The 14,060-nt window shown below is 34.7% G+C and overlaps 2 protein-coding genes and 1 long non-coding RNA gene across 3 annotated transcripts; all 3 read left to right on the top strand.

The window, feature by feature from the left end:
- The first annotated feature begins 3,094 nt into the window (after window positions 1-3,094).
- On the top strand, window positions 3,095-5,075 carry LOC128040656 (uncharacterized). Its single transcript, XR_008195463.1, has 3 exons — window positions 3,095-3,277; window positions 3,747-3,833; window positions 4,624-5,075. It is a non-coding gene; the product is annotated as an uncharacterized LOC128040656 (long non-coding RNA).
- Window positions 5,076-6,774: 1,699 nt separating this feature from the next.
- LOC105779913 (uncharacterized) lies at window positions 6,775-9,475 on the top strand. The gene is made up of 7 exons (XM_012603911.2): window positions 6,775-7,074; window positions 7,364-7,535; window positions 7,634-7,683; window positions 7,898-8,198; window positions 8,517-8,705; window positions 8,800-8,982; window positions 9,071-9,475. The coding sequence occupies exons 1-7, from the start codon at window positions 6,887-6,889 to the stop codon at window positions 9,314-9,316; spliced, it is 1,329 nt and encodes a 442-aa protein (XP_012459365.1). The 5' UTR covers window positions 6,775-6,886; the 3' UTR covers window positions 9,317-9,475.
- Window positions 9,476-10,684: 1,209 nt separating this feature from the next.
- LOC105779700 (peptidyl-prolyl cis-trans isomerase FKBP19, chloroplastic) lies at window positions 10,685-13,234 on the top strand. Its single transcript, XM_012603581.2, has 10 exons — window positions 10,685-10,906; window positions 11,001-11,175; window positions 11,275-11,360; window positions 11,458-11,508; window positions 11,640-11,720; window positions 11,807-11,851; window positions 12,125-12,180; window positions 12,481-12,556; window positions 12,632-12,784; window positions 12,870-13,234. The coding sequence occupies exons 1-9, from the start codon at window positions 10,829-10,831 to the stop codon at window positions 12,725-12,727; spliced, it is 744 nt and encodes a 247-aa protein (XP_012459035.1). The 5' UTR covers window positions 10,685-10,828; the 3' UTR covers window positions 12,728-12,784; window positions 12,870-13,234.
- Window positions 13,235-14,060: the final 826 nt, after the last annotated feature.

Below are 14,060 nucleotides of genomic sequence, written 5' to 3'. Positions count from 1 at the left end.
GATTTCATTGTTGATAATTGGAAGTTTGAGGTGTTAAATTGATAGGTTTTAAGCTTAGATGTGAAAAAGGACTGAAATTATAAAGCTAAATTGATAATTTGGTATATTAGGGACTAAAGTGAATAAAATATAAAAGTAAATGTATAAATAAGAAATAGGAGGTCTCTAATGGGTATTAGTGAAATCAAAATTCAATTTGAATATTTAAATTGAAAGTTAGGTTAGTCCCGGTTTTAGAGACTAAATTGAATAAATTGTAAAATATGTGTGACTTTGTAATTGATTATGAATTGAGCTGGAATTTAATATTATGTATTATCGGATTAATATTCGTAGCTAAAGATGATGCGGGAACGTTGAGAGGGAGAGAAAAGACGAAAATCAACGACGAGTAATTAGAGTGTTCGATTTGTATTCCTATAATCTGAATCACTTCAATTGTTGTATATTTATTCTATTTTGCATGGAAAGATTATGAGGTGAGTTGAAATTGATTGATCGAATTGAATTGATACGATTTTGATTGATTATTGAGATATAGGACTAAATTGAATAGAATTAAAAATTTTGTAACTTGATGAAAATATGAAATTGACTTTGAATTGGATTGATTCATGTTATGGTACATATGAATTGATGATTTGGTTGATGAATTGAAAATGATGAATTGTGAAATTAAGTTATATTCAGAATTGGATAATTGGTTACCCTATTAACTGTTCGGGCAGAGTTAGATATAATTGGCATGGCATAGGACAGATTGAGTACGAGTTACTTTGACTACGTGTCAATGAGTTTTCGACACAACTTTTACTTCTGTTAGACTGATAAGCAATGGGCGCAATCTATTTACTTCGAATTGTCCAATGAGGCATTGAGTGCCAAATTGGTGTGTTGGTTGGATCTGTGTATTCATTCGAGTCTGAGTCAGGTTAATAGAGAATTAAAATGCAAATTTGATAATGAAATATAAATTGAAGTACTTTTGTGAAAAAGTATTTGAACTAGAATTATAAGTCTGGAGAATTAATGTGAAAATGGGATGAATTAATCAATTCGATTTGGAAGAATGACATGCTAATATGATGTATCTTATGTTAGTCAATTAAACAAGTATAAAAATGAATTGTATAGTATGATGACACATTATAACATGATATTTAGTACTCATTTTGAACTGTATATTGATTACATGTTTTCTATTAACTTAACTTTTATTTTATCGATTGAATTATAGAAATACCACTAAGCTTCATTACTCAGCGTATGATTTTGTTTTCCATGCGCAGGTTAGGTACAATTCGACATCTTGGGCATCGGCTTCAGTATCCAGTCAAAATCTCGGACTCAACAAAGTTGGTGAATCTCTTTTGTTAGTTAAATGGCATGTACCTAGTTGAGTCAAGTTTTGGTTTGCTTTTTAAGTCCATGATTCTTTTGGAATTAGTACCTTATGGTGAATATTTGGCCAAATGGTTGAAGGTGTTTATGAAATCTTTGCTTATATGTTTTTAAAGGTTGTAAATGGCAGCAATGTGAATGTAATGAGATGGAATGGTATGTTTGCATAAAACCTAAGTGTAGTTTATCATAAATGTTTACTTTATAGGTGTTAAATTCTTAGTGTGTAGTTATATAGAACTGAAATGTATAAATTGGTTGTTTAAGGTTTATTCAGGTCATAGGGATATTGGAATATGTATGCATTTTGGTGAAATGGATATTGCAGGTTGTTGTTGTGCATAATTTGCATAAATAACATGTAATGTCGTGACGTTGTTCGAATGTCGTCGTAACGAGAAATGACCTATAAGGTCACAGTGCAACGAGGAGTCTAATTTCCTGACGAGGCCAACACATTAAGTGACGTCACGACGTTAAGTGGTCTGGCGCCGTGACGTGACAAACTGTTTGGTGACAATATGATGTCAACCCTGTGTTTTGAATGCTTTATAATTAAGTCCTATTTCTACCTCAGGTTAGGTTTAGGGCTTTCGTAAGCTCGTGTAAGACTTGGTAATGATATTATTTTGTAATTAAATGTATATTTTCGTTGAATTTAAGCATTAATGGTATAAATTAACTGTGATTGATCGTAGTTGCTTCAACAACAAATATGACATCTCATAAATCGAATCGATGATCGAGTAGAGTATTGGGGTGTTACACACACACACACACACACAAAGGTCTCATTATCTAAGGCCACAAGAGGGTTGAAAGCTTTGAGTTTTAAACCATTCAAGAGGATCGTGGTAATGGTAGTAGAGATGGAATTCATGGTTAAGATGATCCGACATTCTTAAGAACATTAAAACCTTTATCTTAAAGCTCCATTTAAGTTTATCATACACTTTCTCCGAATCTAATTTGATGACTATTGATCCTTTTTTTTTCCCTTCATACATCTAGGGATGTATGATCTCTTGCACAATGATTGAATTGTTAAAGGTTTGCCTTCTAGGGACAAAACTTCCTTGGAATGAAGAAACGGTTTTCTGTATGAGGGGTCTCATCCTCATCACTATAATTTTGGTGACAATCTTATAGGCATTGGTTATACAAACTAATAGGCCTAATTTGTTTTATGAAAGTTGCCTTTTGGCTTTGGAATAAGGGTGATTAGTGTATCATTTAATATTTTTGGTAGTTTTTCACTTCTGAAGATTTCAAGCACCATTACGGATACTTTCACCTTGATTTTAGGACAACGCCTCCAAGAGAAAAAAAAAGAAAAGGGTGTAGTTCATTTGGATCTAGGGCATTCATTGGGCTAAACGACCATACTGCTTTTGCAATGTCCACCTTAGTGATATTGTAATGGCCCAAATTTGAGGTTATCGGAACAGTGGTTTCGGGACCACAAATCCGATGAGAAAAATTTTATTTTTCTTATATTTTTATGGTCTACAATTTCACAAAATGATTTCGTGAAAATTTCGTTCGAAAATTTCGACGTTTGGGCACTCAATTTAGTCAAAAGGACTAAATTGTAAAAGTGCAAAAGTTGAGTTCTACATGTTAGAGGTGTCCAATTGTTATGAAACTTTAAATTGGAGGTCCTTATAGGGTAATTATACCATTGGTAACTTGGTAGACAAAAATGGACATGAGATAAGTGAAATAGAAAATTTTTAAGTTAGGGGCAATTTGGTAATCTAGTAATTAAAATGAATTAAAAGGGAAAAAGATGGCAAAAATCATCATCTTCTTCATATGAACGAAATCAGCAAGGGGGGAAGCCATAGTTAGGGTTTTCAAGCTTCCAAGCTCCATAGTAAGTGATCCCAAACCCCGTTTTTAATGTTCTTTACGTTTTTGAGATCCCGGTAGCTTAATTTAGCTTATTCTAGCAATAATTTAACCTAGGGTTTATATTTGGAAAAATACCCATAGGTGAAAAGTGTTTATTTTGATGTTTTATGATAGAATATGAAGCTAGAAATTATGTTAAACAACTTTTGCTAAGCGATTTTAAGTGAAAACGAGTAAAACGACATAATCGGTAAAAATACCTAATGTTCATAAGTACATGTTAGAGTGGGAATTTGATGTTGCCATAGAAGGGAAAAATGTTCATAATGTTATAAAACATAAGAATAAGAGATGAAGTTTAATTTCCGAGCCTTGGGGCAAAAATGTAATTATGTAAAAGTTTAGGGGCAAAATTGTAATTTTGAAAAAGTTAGAGTCAAGGGCTGTTTTGTTGAATGTGAGTATTAAATAAGTTAAATTTACTATTTTAGATCAAGAAGTACGAAACTCGAGGTTAGACAAAGGGAAGAATAAAGTTGAAGACTAAGTTGGTGAATTTGGCTATAATTGGTACCGAGGTAAGTTTACGGTAAATAAATGCAATATTTCCATATTTATTATCAATGCTGTTATTTTCCAGCAACTATGAATTTATTTTATGAATTTATTTGATGATGATCTAAGCATGAAATGATAGAGAATTAAAATTTAAAAGTCCCGTTGATACATAAGGATGGTCTGGATACGAATGTCATGACATTTGGGTAAAGAGATCCCATGTAAGACCATGTCCGGGACATGGCATTGGCATCCTTAAGATCATAAGAGGTCCTCAGAAGACCATGTGCAGGACATGGCATGGGCACCAGACGAGAGGTCCCATGTAAGACCATGTCTGGGACATGGCGTTATACAAGATGAGAGGTCCCTATAAGACCATGTCAGGACATGGCATGGGCACCAACATGAGAACATCCCATGTAAGACCATGTCCGGGACATGGCTTTGGCATGTTATTATCGAAGAGACCCGAGTATCCTTATTATTCCAATGTAGCTCAACGGGCTTGTAAATGAATCATGTTCATGAAAGTTCAGTTTAAAGCATAAATGGCAAGCTCAGGTAAGTTGTAAGACTTAAGAACTTATTATACTATCAATTGATGTTCAACGATGCAGCAAGGATTGAGTAAGTTATGCACACAAGTATTCTAAGTAAACAAGTACGAGAACTAGTATGAGATTAACTAAAGAGAAAACTAGAGATATAGACATTGAGTTTAATTATTTAAGTTAAATATTGTTATTTATTTGCTAGTAAACTTACTAAGCTTTATGCTTACTTCTTTTATTTCTCTTTCTCTTATAGTATTGCAAAGCTACTTCAAGGATCCTAAAGAAGTCGGAGATCGTCCACACTATCAACCACAACTTCTCGGTATTTTATATCGAATCACGTTTGAGTTATGGCATGTATAGGGATTTAGTTTTTTTGTATGTTTGTAATGATGATTTTGCTAATGAGTGATGTGTAAGTATTTGATGATGTATGGTCATTAAAATGGTTAAGGATGAAGGTGTTTGTTGTTATGAAAGATTAGGTGATAAATTATGCATGGAAATCATGAAAGGATAAAATTTTGCAAAGAAACAGAATTCAGGCAGCACAGTGACGTGAATTTGAAAAATCACCCAAGATAGTATAAAATGAATTAGAGGGTGAATGATATATGGAATTGAAGCTTGTTGAGTCTATTTTCATAGAAAAATAACGGTGTAGAAAAAGGAAATTTATATTTTAAGATATGTGAATTTTCGTGAGACAGGGTCAGAACAGTTTTTGGAGTCCCTATTCTGAGTTTAGAAAATAATTACAAATTGTACAAAAATGGTTATGAGTTGAAATTTACATGCTTAGATTCCTTAATGAGTCTATTTTCTGTAGGAACAAGTGGGAATAGCATATGAAAATCCTATAACGAGAAAAGTTATTTTTAGTAACAAGAGGTCAGAATAGTCGAATGGTGAAACAGGGGAGACTTTAACTAATAAACTGTACTAATTGGCTGAACCAAAAATTCTAAAAATTTTATGGTGAGTAGATATATGAGTCTAGTTTTAGGGAAAATTTACGGAATTAAATTTCGAGTTCTGTAGCTCAAGTTATAATTAATTTAGTAACTGCTGCGCGATTGGACAGATTTGCTGTAAATAGTGAAATAAATTTTCAAACCTAGTTTTTATGCTCCGAATTGGTAAGATAAGCTAAGTAATGCCTCGTGCTCGACTCCGGAAACGGTCTCGGGTAAGGGGTGTTACAGATATCAACACACAACAACTACCAATTACTTTTTAGATAGTTTGAGCTAACTGGAAGATAGATCATTGGGCTTCAAAGTCGTGGACTCACTTGAGGATTGGAAAATATTAGTGAAATATTCTTGGACTATTGCCTCAATTCCTATTTAATCTATGATCCAACTATCGATCGAATCCCTGAGTCCAATAATTTCATGTGGTTCTGTCTCACCATCGTGGTAAGGTGAAAAAATATTGTACTCCATTCTTCTTCTACAATCTAGTTGACTCATGAATTTAGTGTCGAGATGGTTTCTTCTTGTTTTAGTAATTTCTGATATTTCGCTACTCGAGTTTGTGAAGACCCAATAGATAATCACTTGGTGTTGAGGCTATTGCTCTTTTAGCTCAAGAAATTATCGTTAACAATTTCCCAAAAGTAGTTTTGTTCCATTCTCTAAAGAATCTTGTAAAGGTCTCAATAGTATCAACCAACGAGAGATCAAAACCTTTCTAGAAACTATCGAATTCATTAGAGAACTCGGATGATCAAGCCACATTTGTTGGAATCAAAATGGGCTTATCTTATGTTGCCATAAATTGTTTTCTAAGCTGATTAAGATATCTCAATGGTTAGAGCGAATATATGGAAATGGGAAACTTGTGTACGAAAAGAGTCTCGAGTTCAGATTAACAAAAACATAATTTGCCATAATTTGTTTTCTAAGTTAATTAAGATACGACCTTGTTGTTCATCATCATCATCATCATCTTACATCTCGACCATATCATTTTCCTGAAAGAACTACTCATAGTTCCCAAATTCCTCTCCTAAGAATATGTCCTTGTATGACACCATCTTGCTTGCATTACCTTCTTGGTAAGGGCTCGCTTGCTTGACCTTTTTCGTACTCTTGAAGAGTTATTTTTCTTCAACCGAGAGTGCAGGGTTCTCGATTTTCATCGTCTCTAATTGTTACCAAATACTATGACTCTTCCCTTTACCAAAGGGACAAAGAGTACCCGATGAACTAAATTATAATTTTATTCTAAACCCATAATTTTGACCGTTCATTCTACTATTCATGTATTGATAATAATTTTATTTTAAGTATGATTATAACACATAAAAAATTTACTTAACATATATTATTATATGTTAGGTGAGGTGCACTTCTTTACAACAACCCTCCAACCCCACCTCGTATATATCTAAAATTCCAACGCCACCCTCCTTCCGTTTCTGTTTTCAGCATCAATTACTTTTTATTTTTTTCAGAGCCTCCTTCACCAAACTCCGCTCTGTTCAGCCCGTGATCTTTTGATCTTTCTCTATGGCTACCATTTCCAAGCTCTCTAACCCCAACCCAGTCGCTTCTCTTTCATCATCTTTCAAACCCAGATCTTCTTCATCGCTTAAATGCTTCGTTGGGTTCCCTACCAGGCCTGGTTTCAGCTCTAAGCTGGTTTCATCTTCTAGCTTGTCCTCGATAAACACCCACCCTTTCAGGGGCTCCTTGGTGTAAGTTTTTTTTTTTTTTTTGCTTTATGTCAACGCCCTTTCTCAGTTTGATTTCCGGGTTTTCTTTCCTTTCTCTCTCTCTTGCCTGATGTAAACAGTGCTTGTTTTTTATGCAAGCGGCTATTTTGATTCCATTTCCTCATTTGATGTAGAAATGAGTTTGCTTTGATTCTTATTTATCAATTTATCATCACCATTGTGCATTCCTGTTCATTTTAGTTGCTTGCATGCTACTTTGCCCTATTAGTTTTGTCAATTCTTTGATTCCAACTGGGTTTTCTTATGGCAGTGTCAGGTGTTCTCTTGCTGATGGAAACGGTAGTTCAGTGAAGAGGACTACTTTGCATGATCTGTATGAAAAAGAAGGGCAGAGTCCATGGTATGACAACCTTTGCAGGCCAGTGACCGATTTGCTGCCACTGATTGCAAGTGGGGTTAGAGGTGTAACTAGCAACCCAGCGGTAAATACCCTAACTATGTTTCTTTTTCTCTGTAGTTTTACTTTGTGATATTTGTCTATTTTAGTCCCCTATTAACAATTTTGATTGTGTTATTGCAGATTTTCCAGAAAGCTATATCTTCATCAAATGCTTACAATGATCAATTCAGGTATTCTTATTGACCCCATCGTTTTAATTGTTACGGTGAGTAGCATAGATCATGGTATACCCTAAATACATTTCCACAGCTCAAAGAAAAATGAAAATATAAACTAGAGAAAAACTAAGGCATGCTCATCTGAGTTGGTTGGTTATTGTAATCGAGACTTGTGTTTTCTGGTCTTTTGAATACTCGTGTCTTTTGAAAATACTGGAATTTGCAGGGAACTTGTGCAATCAGGAAAAGATATCGAAAGTGCTTATTGGGAGTTGGTGGTGAAGGACATCCAAGATGCCTGCAAACTTTTTGAGCCAATCTATGACCAAACAGATGGAGGTGATGGTTATGTTTCTGTTGAGGTTTCTCCCAGACTTGCTGATGATACTAATGGGACCATTGAGGCAGCCAAATATCTTCATGAAGTGGTTGATCGTCCCAATGTGTACATTAAGATCCCTGCAACAGCACCATGCATTCCTTCAATCAAGGAAGTTATTGCGAATGGCATAAGTGTGAACGTCACTGTATGTTATTTCTGATTTCCTGGCTTAACTTGAAGTAGAAGATATGGTCTTTTGCTACACTCATTTGTTTCTTAAACGTTCTTACGAGTTTTTACTGTTAATACTTGTTTTAGCAATTACTGCTTTTGATGAGCCATTGGCTATAACTCAAGAACCATTTTTACCCAATCAGCAAAGTTTTTGAGTGGGTCATTATAGTTCTGGGCTTGTTCCACTGAAGTTGTAGATAATGGTGGTGATATATTGCCTTTACACCGTACTATATATGTTTCTTTTTATGTTCTAATCTTAATTTTCATTTCTTATGTGTATGTACAGCTCATATTTTCGCTTGCTAGATACGAGGCTGTCATTGATGCTTACTTGGACGGCCTTGAGGATTCTGGGTTGAGTGATCTCTCCAGGGTTACTAGTGTAGCTTCCTTCTTTGTCAGTAGGGTAGACACCCTCATTGACAAAATGCTTGAAATGATTGGAACACCAGAAGCCCTTGATCTCCGAGGAAAGGTAACTAAACTGCAATACACATTTGTACATTCAAATATTTACTGAATTACACGTCAAAATTTGCTTACACCATGATATGTTTACTATTTTTTAGGCTGCTGTAGCACAAGCAGCTCTGGCATATAGGCTCTACCAGAAGAAATTCTCCGGTCCAAGATGGGAGGCTTTGGTGAAGAAGGGTGCCAAGAAACAGAGGTTGCTCTGGGCTTCAACTAGTGTCAAGAACCCTGCCTACCCTGACACCCTATATGTTGCTCCTCTCATTGGACCTGACACGGTGAGCTATCTTCTTGCTGAATGAAGTTTTCAAAATGAGTTGATGAATAATCCCATAATCATTTCTGTCATTTTGGTGCTGTTTGCAGGTCTCAACCATGCCTGACCAAGCACTCCAAGCCTTCATAGACCATGGCACAGTTTCAAGGACGATTGACGCAAACGTGTCTGAAGCTGAAGGCATCTATAGTGCACTTGAGAAGTTGGGGATTGACTGGGGCAAAGTCGGTTCACAGCTGGAAGACGAGGGAGTGGAGTCTTTCAAGAAGAGCTTTGACAGCCTTCTCGACACATTGCAAGAGAAGGCAAACACTCTTAAATTTGTGATTTCTTAGATTTGCTGTCACTGCAAACACAATAAAAAAACAAGCTGGAGTTGGTTCCTGCTGTAAAAGAAAGTTGGTGGGCGAGCGTTATGCGAGACGTTGAATATTATGTAATATGAAGCACCGAGTGTTTGTTTAATGGAACTTTTGTTTTGTGCTTTTGTTTTATGGCTCCTGCTGATCAATGTAGTTGCAGATGTGGTTCTAAAGCAACAGGAAACCTTAAAAAGGATAAGGTAATAGAAATCTTAGGTGTGAAAATCAATCGTAATCAAACTTGCCAAAATATTTGTGATTTTTTGGTCAACTTCTATCGTTTATGGTCAAAATTTTTTTTTCCTTGGTGAAGTTTTTCAAAAATAAAAAAAAAATAAAAAAATGAATAAATGGAGAATATGTTACCGTACTGTTTTTGTTTTTGTTTATTCCAATGGTTGACCTATATTTTCTTTTTTGGTATTTTGGAAATTTAATTATAAAATGGGTTAATTTTACTGACGTCATTTTTAAACGAGTTATTTATAGTTATTAGTTTAAACGTTAAATGACAGCTCGAAATTGATGCGGAACATATTTAAATTTTGAAATTTGCGAACCTAAGTTATAAACACTTGTACTTAATCATGTGGGTAACTTAAAATTGGCTTGTTAAGAATACGATTCTTTTAAGGTTCATTGCTAGTCTGTTTTTTAACATATCAAATTCAAATTACCCACGTAGATACTAACATGTTTACAATTTAATTTATGTATTTTAAATATACTTCAAATCAAATCTGAACTACTATTTAATACTTAAGGTGGGTTTCGATAGGCGGTGTGTTTATCTACAGTTAATGTAAAAACAACGGTGGCGGTGAGATTAGATACTGTAGTGTGAGATCAAAAGTAAGCTAAACGCACTGCATTACATCGCCCATCATAACCCAATCTTAAATTGACAATTAAGTTGATGAAAAGACTTGATTAATATAATTTTAATATTTTAAGAACTCAACCATAATTATTTAAAGTTTAAGTTTGAGTAAAAGAATTCCACAAATGAATCTAAAATTCGAGGTGAGTTGAATTGAATTGGATTGAAATTTTCAGTTTTTTTAACCATTCATTATAGTTCGCTTCGGTTATTGATATTTATAATAAATTTAGGATTTGGATTTAAAAAAAAAAATCAGTAACTTTTGTACAACATTTTTAAAAAATATTATTTTTTAATATGGATAACCATGAATGTTGTTTGATTTTCGATTTTGATGGCTGAAAATATATATATATATAAAAATAGACCTGGCAGCATGCTAAAAACATTTGAAACCGGCGGCGGCCCAGCCCAGTGTCCCATAAAATCCAAAGGATAAATATTATAAGAGCGGGCATACAGCCGTAGAAGGAATGACACAAAAAGCTGAGGCCGTTATCTTCCTGCGTACACTTTAAGTAGACACACTTTCTTTCTTTCTCCGTCAAAGTCTCACCGCCTTTCCTTTCCTGCTTTCGTTACGGAACTGAATACTTAGTTTGATGGCGTCAATTTCAGCAACTGGATTTCTGCCCCAATCCCTTACCTTATCCTCTGCAACTGCAAGAGCTTCTACTAGGGTACGTCATCTCCTCCCTCAATTTCCTCATAATTAATTTCTTCTATTGACCACCCAATCCAACCCCAACCATAATGTATCTTCTTTGATTTCAGAGACCAATAGCATGCCTTTCTGTGCAACTCCAGCAGCAGCAGCCACCATCTCAGCGGATCCAGCGAAGGAAAATTATGGTAATTGGAGCGGTTGGATTAGTCGCTCCTGCTCTCTATAATTCTTCCAACGGAGAAATTGAGATGGCAATGGCTGCCTCTTCTGGATTTACTGATAGTATTTTTCTTTTTCTTTTAGCTTAGTAATTCATTCCATTTGATTTCCAATTTTATGCATTTCATTTGCTAACCCAAATTGTTGGAATTTCGAGCACAGTGCCAGCACTTAGGGGAAAGGATTATGGGAAGACCAAAATGCGGTATCCAGATTACACTGAAACAGTATCAGGTCTTCAGTACAAGGTCATTTTGCTACGGAAATAATCCCATTCAATATTAATTTTAGTTTTTAATTGGTGCATATGTTCTTATCTTGATAAAAATTCCAATGAGAATGTAGGACTTGCGGGTGGGGGATGGCCCTACACCGAAGATGGGAGATACAGTTGTGGTAAGCATCAATTTTCAAATGTTTATGTCAAAACTTAATACCTTCAAATTTAGTGCGGAACTATTATTGTTATTGTTATTTTTGCCTAAGCTATTTCAAGCAGTTTATGGGCTACGAACTATATACTGTAGGTTGATTGGGATGGCTACACTATAGGGTATTATGGCCGCATATTTGAAGCTCGAAACAAGACCAAAGGCGGTTCCTTTGTGGTACATAATGCTTCCCATCCTAATTCTGAATGTCATTTTAAATTAGTTGATTATTTCATGATATTATCTGGGTTTAAAACATGCAGGGAGATGACAAAGACTTCTTCAAATTTAGACTTGGATCCCAAGAAGTGAGTAGTTGGTTTTGCTGAATCAGATAATAGTGTTCTCCATACAACTCATGAATGTTAAAGATAATATAGTTCTAATTCACCTTTTTCTTGTTTTTGTGATCTAAGCAAATAATTTAGTTTTAAGGATTTATGATTGTCTAAGGTCTCTCAATTAGTACTTTTTCCTCCTTTTTAAATTTATAAGCCACATCCAAAGTACAATATTAGATTGAGATACAAATATAAAGATGAAACCTTCAAAATAAGATTTTCTCATTATCAATTATTCAGGTGATTCCAGCATTCGAAGAAGCAATTACAGGAATGGCTCTGGGTGGTGTTAGAAGGTGCTTGTTCTGCTTTTCTAATGCATATAATCTTGTTTTTGTAATCTTGTGTCCTGTGGCTACCGACATTAAGTGTGTCAAATAAAAGATGGATTATTGATCAATGGTTTCAAGTGCATTTCGCTGCCTTTGCTAAATCAAAGCTAAGAATTTTTTGTGGTCCGAGCTATAAAACTTCTTTAACTTGTTGATGCAGATGCGTGATACTTTTTTATCATGAAATGAAAACAAGGATTAAGTAATTTCTTTTCTGCGATAATATCATATGCAAATTTCACAGTTTACTTCACAGTGATGCAGGATCATAGTTCCACCAGAATTGGGATATCCCGACAATGACTTCAACAAAAGTGGCCCCAAACCAACAACCTTCTCGGTAAAATTCAAGTCTTTGATCCATTATGTTGTATTCTTTTGTTCATATGATGACTGTTTTTGGTGCCTTCCGCAGGGTCAACGAGCTTTGGATTTTGTGCTAAGGAACCAAGGGCTTATAGATAAGACTCTACTGTTTGATATTGAACTCCTCAAAATCATTCCGAATTGATTTTGGCTCAAAGATCATAATGGTCTAAACATTTAGAGACTGAAATTATGTTTTGAGGTTAGATTTCATGGATATTTTATGCTTTTGAGCTGGTCATAGGTTCATTATCATACAATGAATCACAAATCACGTTTTGTCCCAGGGAAGTTTTCTCATACTGTTAAAAGTACTGGGAATTGAAGTCGGCCATGGAGTGAAAATATTGGATAACATTGAGCAAAGAATGTGAAGGATCTGTTCAAAGAAAGCAGTGTGGCCATGTCTCATTTCATTAAATTCTAGCTATTCTTGAAATAAAGAATCTCTGCAATTTTTTGTTTTCGTTTTTATATCTTCCCAGCTGAAACATGATGGTGTGGAAAAAGATGTGGTTGTCCACTCTGTTCAAAGTTTGTTATGATCCAAATCCTCATTTCAGTGTAAAAAAGTTTTGTAGCCATCGTGTATTGTAACATGGATTTGTATTGTTCCCTTTGCTGGTAATTAAAAGTTCTTGTGTTCTCTACAGATGTCGGAGATAAATTGTTTTTCCTATTTTTTTGTCTTCTCACATGAAACTGGGCAAGGCTCCGGCACAGCTTGTTGGACCAGGTTCAGTCTTACTGAAGCCATCCCTAACAGAAGGCAGGGGTTTGCTTGTTCATTTGACAAGGCCTATGGCTGATCTAGGTGCATACTGGTTGTTGATCAGTACAACTGAAGTATTTCCCATGGTTTGCATACTGGAATTTCTCTAGGAGGAAGCTCCAGAGCTAGATGCGATGAAGAGTATAGGCTCCGTATATGCTTCCGTAAGCTGGTCACTTGGCTTGTTTCCTTTCCGGGACAATATACATACTGTATCATCAAATCTATTACAAGGAACCAGTTAATAGTCTACAATCATGGCTATCTTAACAGGCATATAGGTATAAGGTACAATTAGAGGTAAAAGCAGACTTCTAAGGTCAAGCAGACGTCCCAACTGAGGGAGGATAGCTGGATAAAGATACAGGATTTGCTTTGCATGTTCATCCTTCATTTCTCTTTTCATTCGAATCTTTATTTATTTATAAGCTTGTTTGTATTAGATTTGTGTTCGGCAAAAATTTCAAAATTATGGTTATATTCATTCATTTGAAATTATATATGTTTTGATCATTCAAATTAAACAAACATGTTTATAAATAATTAAAAATCAATTCGTGAACAATAAACAAATAAATTTAAAACAAACCAAAAACACATTTATAAAATAATAAAATATAAATAATTATATTATGAATAAATAAAAACATAGATGATAAATGAAATTGTTAATAACGCAAATGAATTAGATTTAGCTTGTTGGAAT

This window comes from Gossypium raimondii, chromosome 4 (genome assembly GCF_025698545.1).
Source record: "Gossypium raimondii isolate GPD5lz chromosome 4, ASM2569854v1, whole genome shotgun sequence".
In the NCBI taxonomy this organism is placed as follows: domain Eukaryota; kingdom Viridiplantae; phylum Streptophyta; class Magnoliopsida; order Malvales; family Malvaceae; genus Gossypium; species Gossypium raimondii.
Note: the sequence above shows the minus strand (reverse complement) of the source record. Positions and strands in the feature narration are given on the sequence as shown.

What these genes read in the sequence shown, in the direction of transcription:
- LOC105779913 (XM_012603911.2), top strand. Translation starts at nt 6,887, where the DNA reads ATGGCTACCATTTCCAAGCTCTCTAACCCCAACCCAGTCGCTTCTCTT. An exon ending in CCTTTCAGGGGCTCCTTGGT is followed by an intron (nt 7,075 to 7,363) that starts GTAAGTTTTTTT and finishes TTCTTATGGCAG; the next exon opens with TGTCAGGTGTTCTCTTGCTG. An exon ending in GCATAAGTGTGAACGTCACT is followed by an intron (nt 8,199 to 8,516) that starts GTATGTTATTTC and finishes GTGTATGTACAG; the next exon opens with CTCATATTTTCGCTTGCTAG.
- LOC105779700 (XM_012603581.2), top strand. Translation starts at nt 10,829, where the DNA reads ATGGCGTCAATTTCAGCAACTGGATTTCTGCCCCAATCCCTTACCTTA. An exon ending in AGATGGGAGATACAGTTGTG is followed by an intron (nt 11,509 to 11,639) that starts GTAAGCATCAAT and finishes TATATACTGTAG; the next exon opens with GTTGATTGGGATGGCTACAC. An exon ending in TTAGACTTGGATCCCAAGAA is followed by an intron (nt 11,852 to 12,124) that starts GTGAGTAGTTGG and finishes TCAATTATTCAG; the next exon opens with GTGATTCCAGCATTCGAAGA.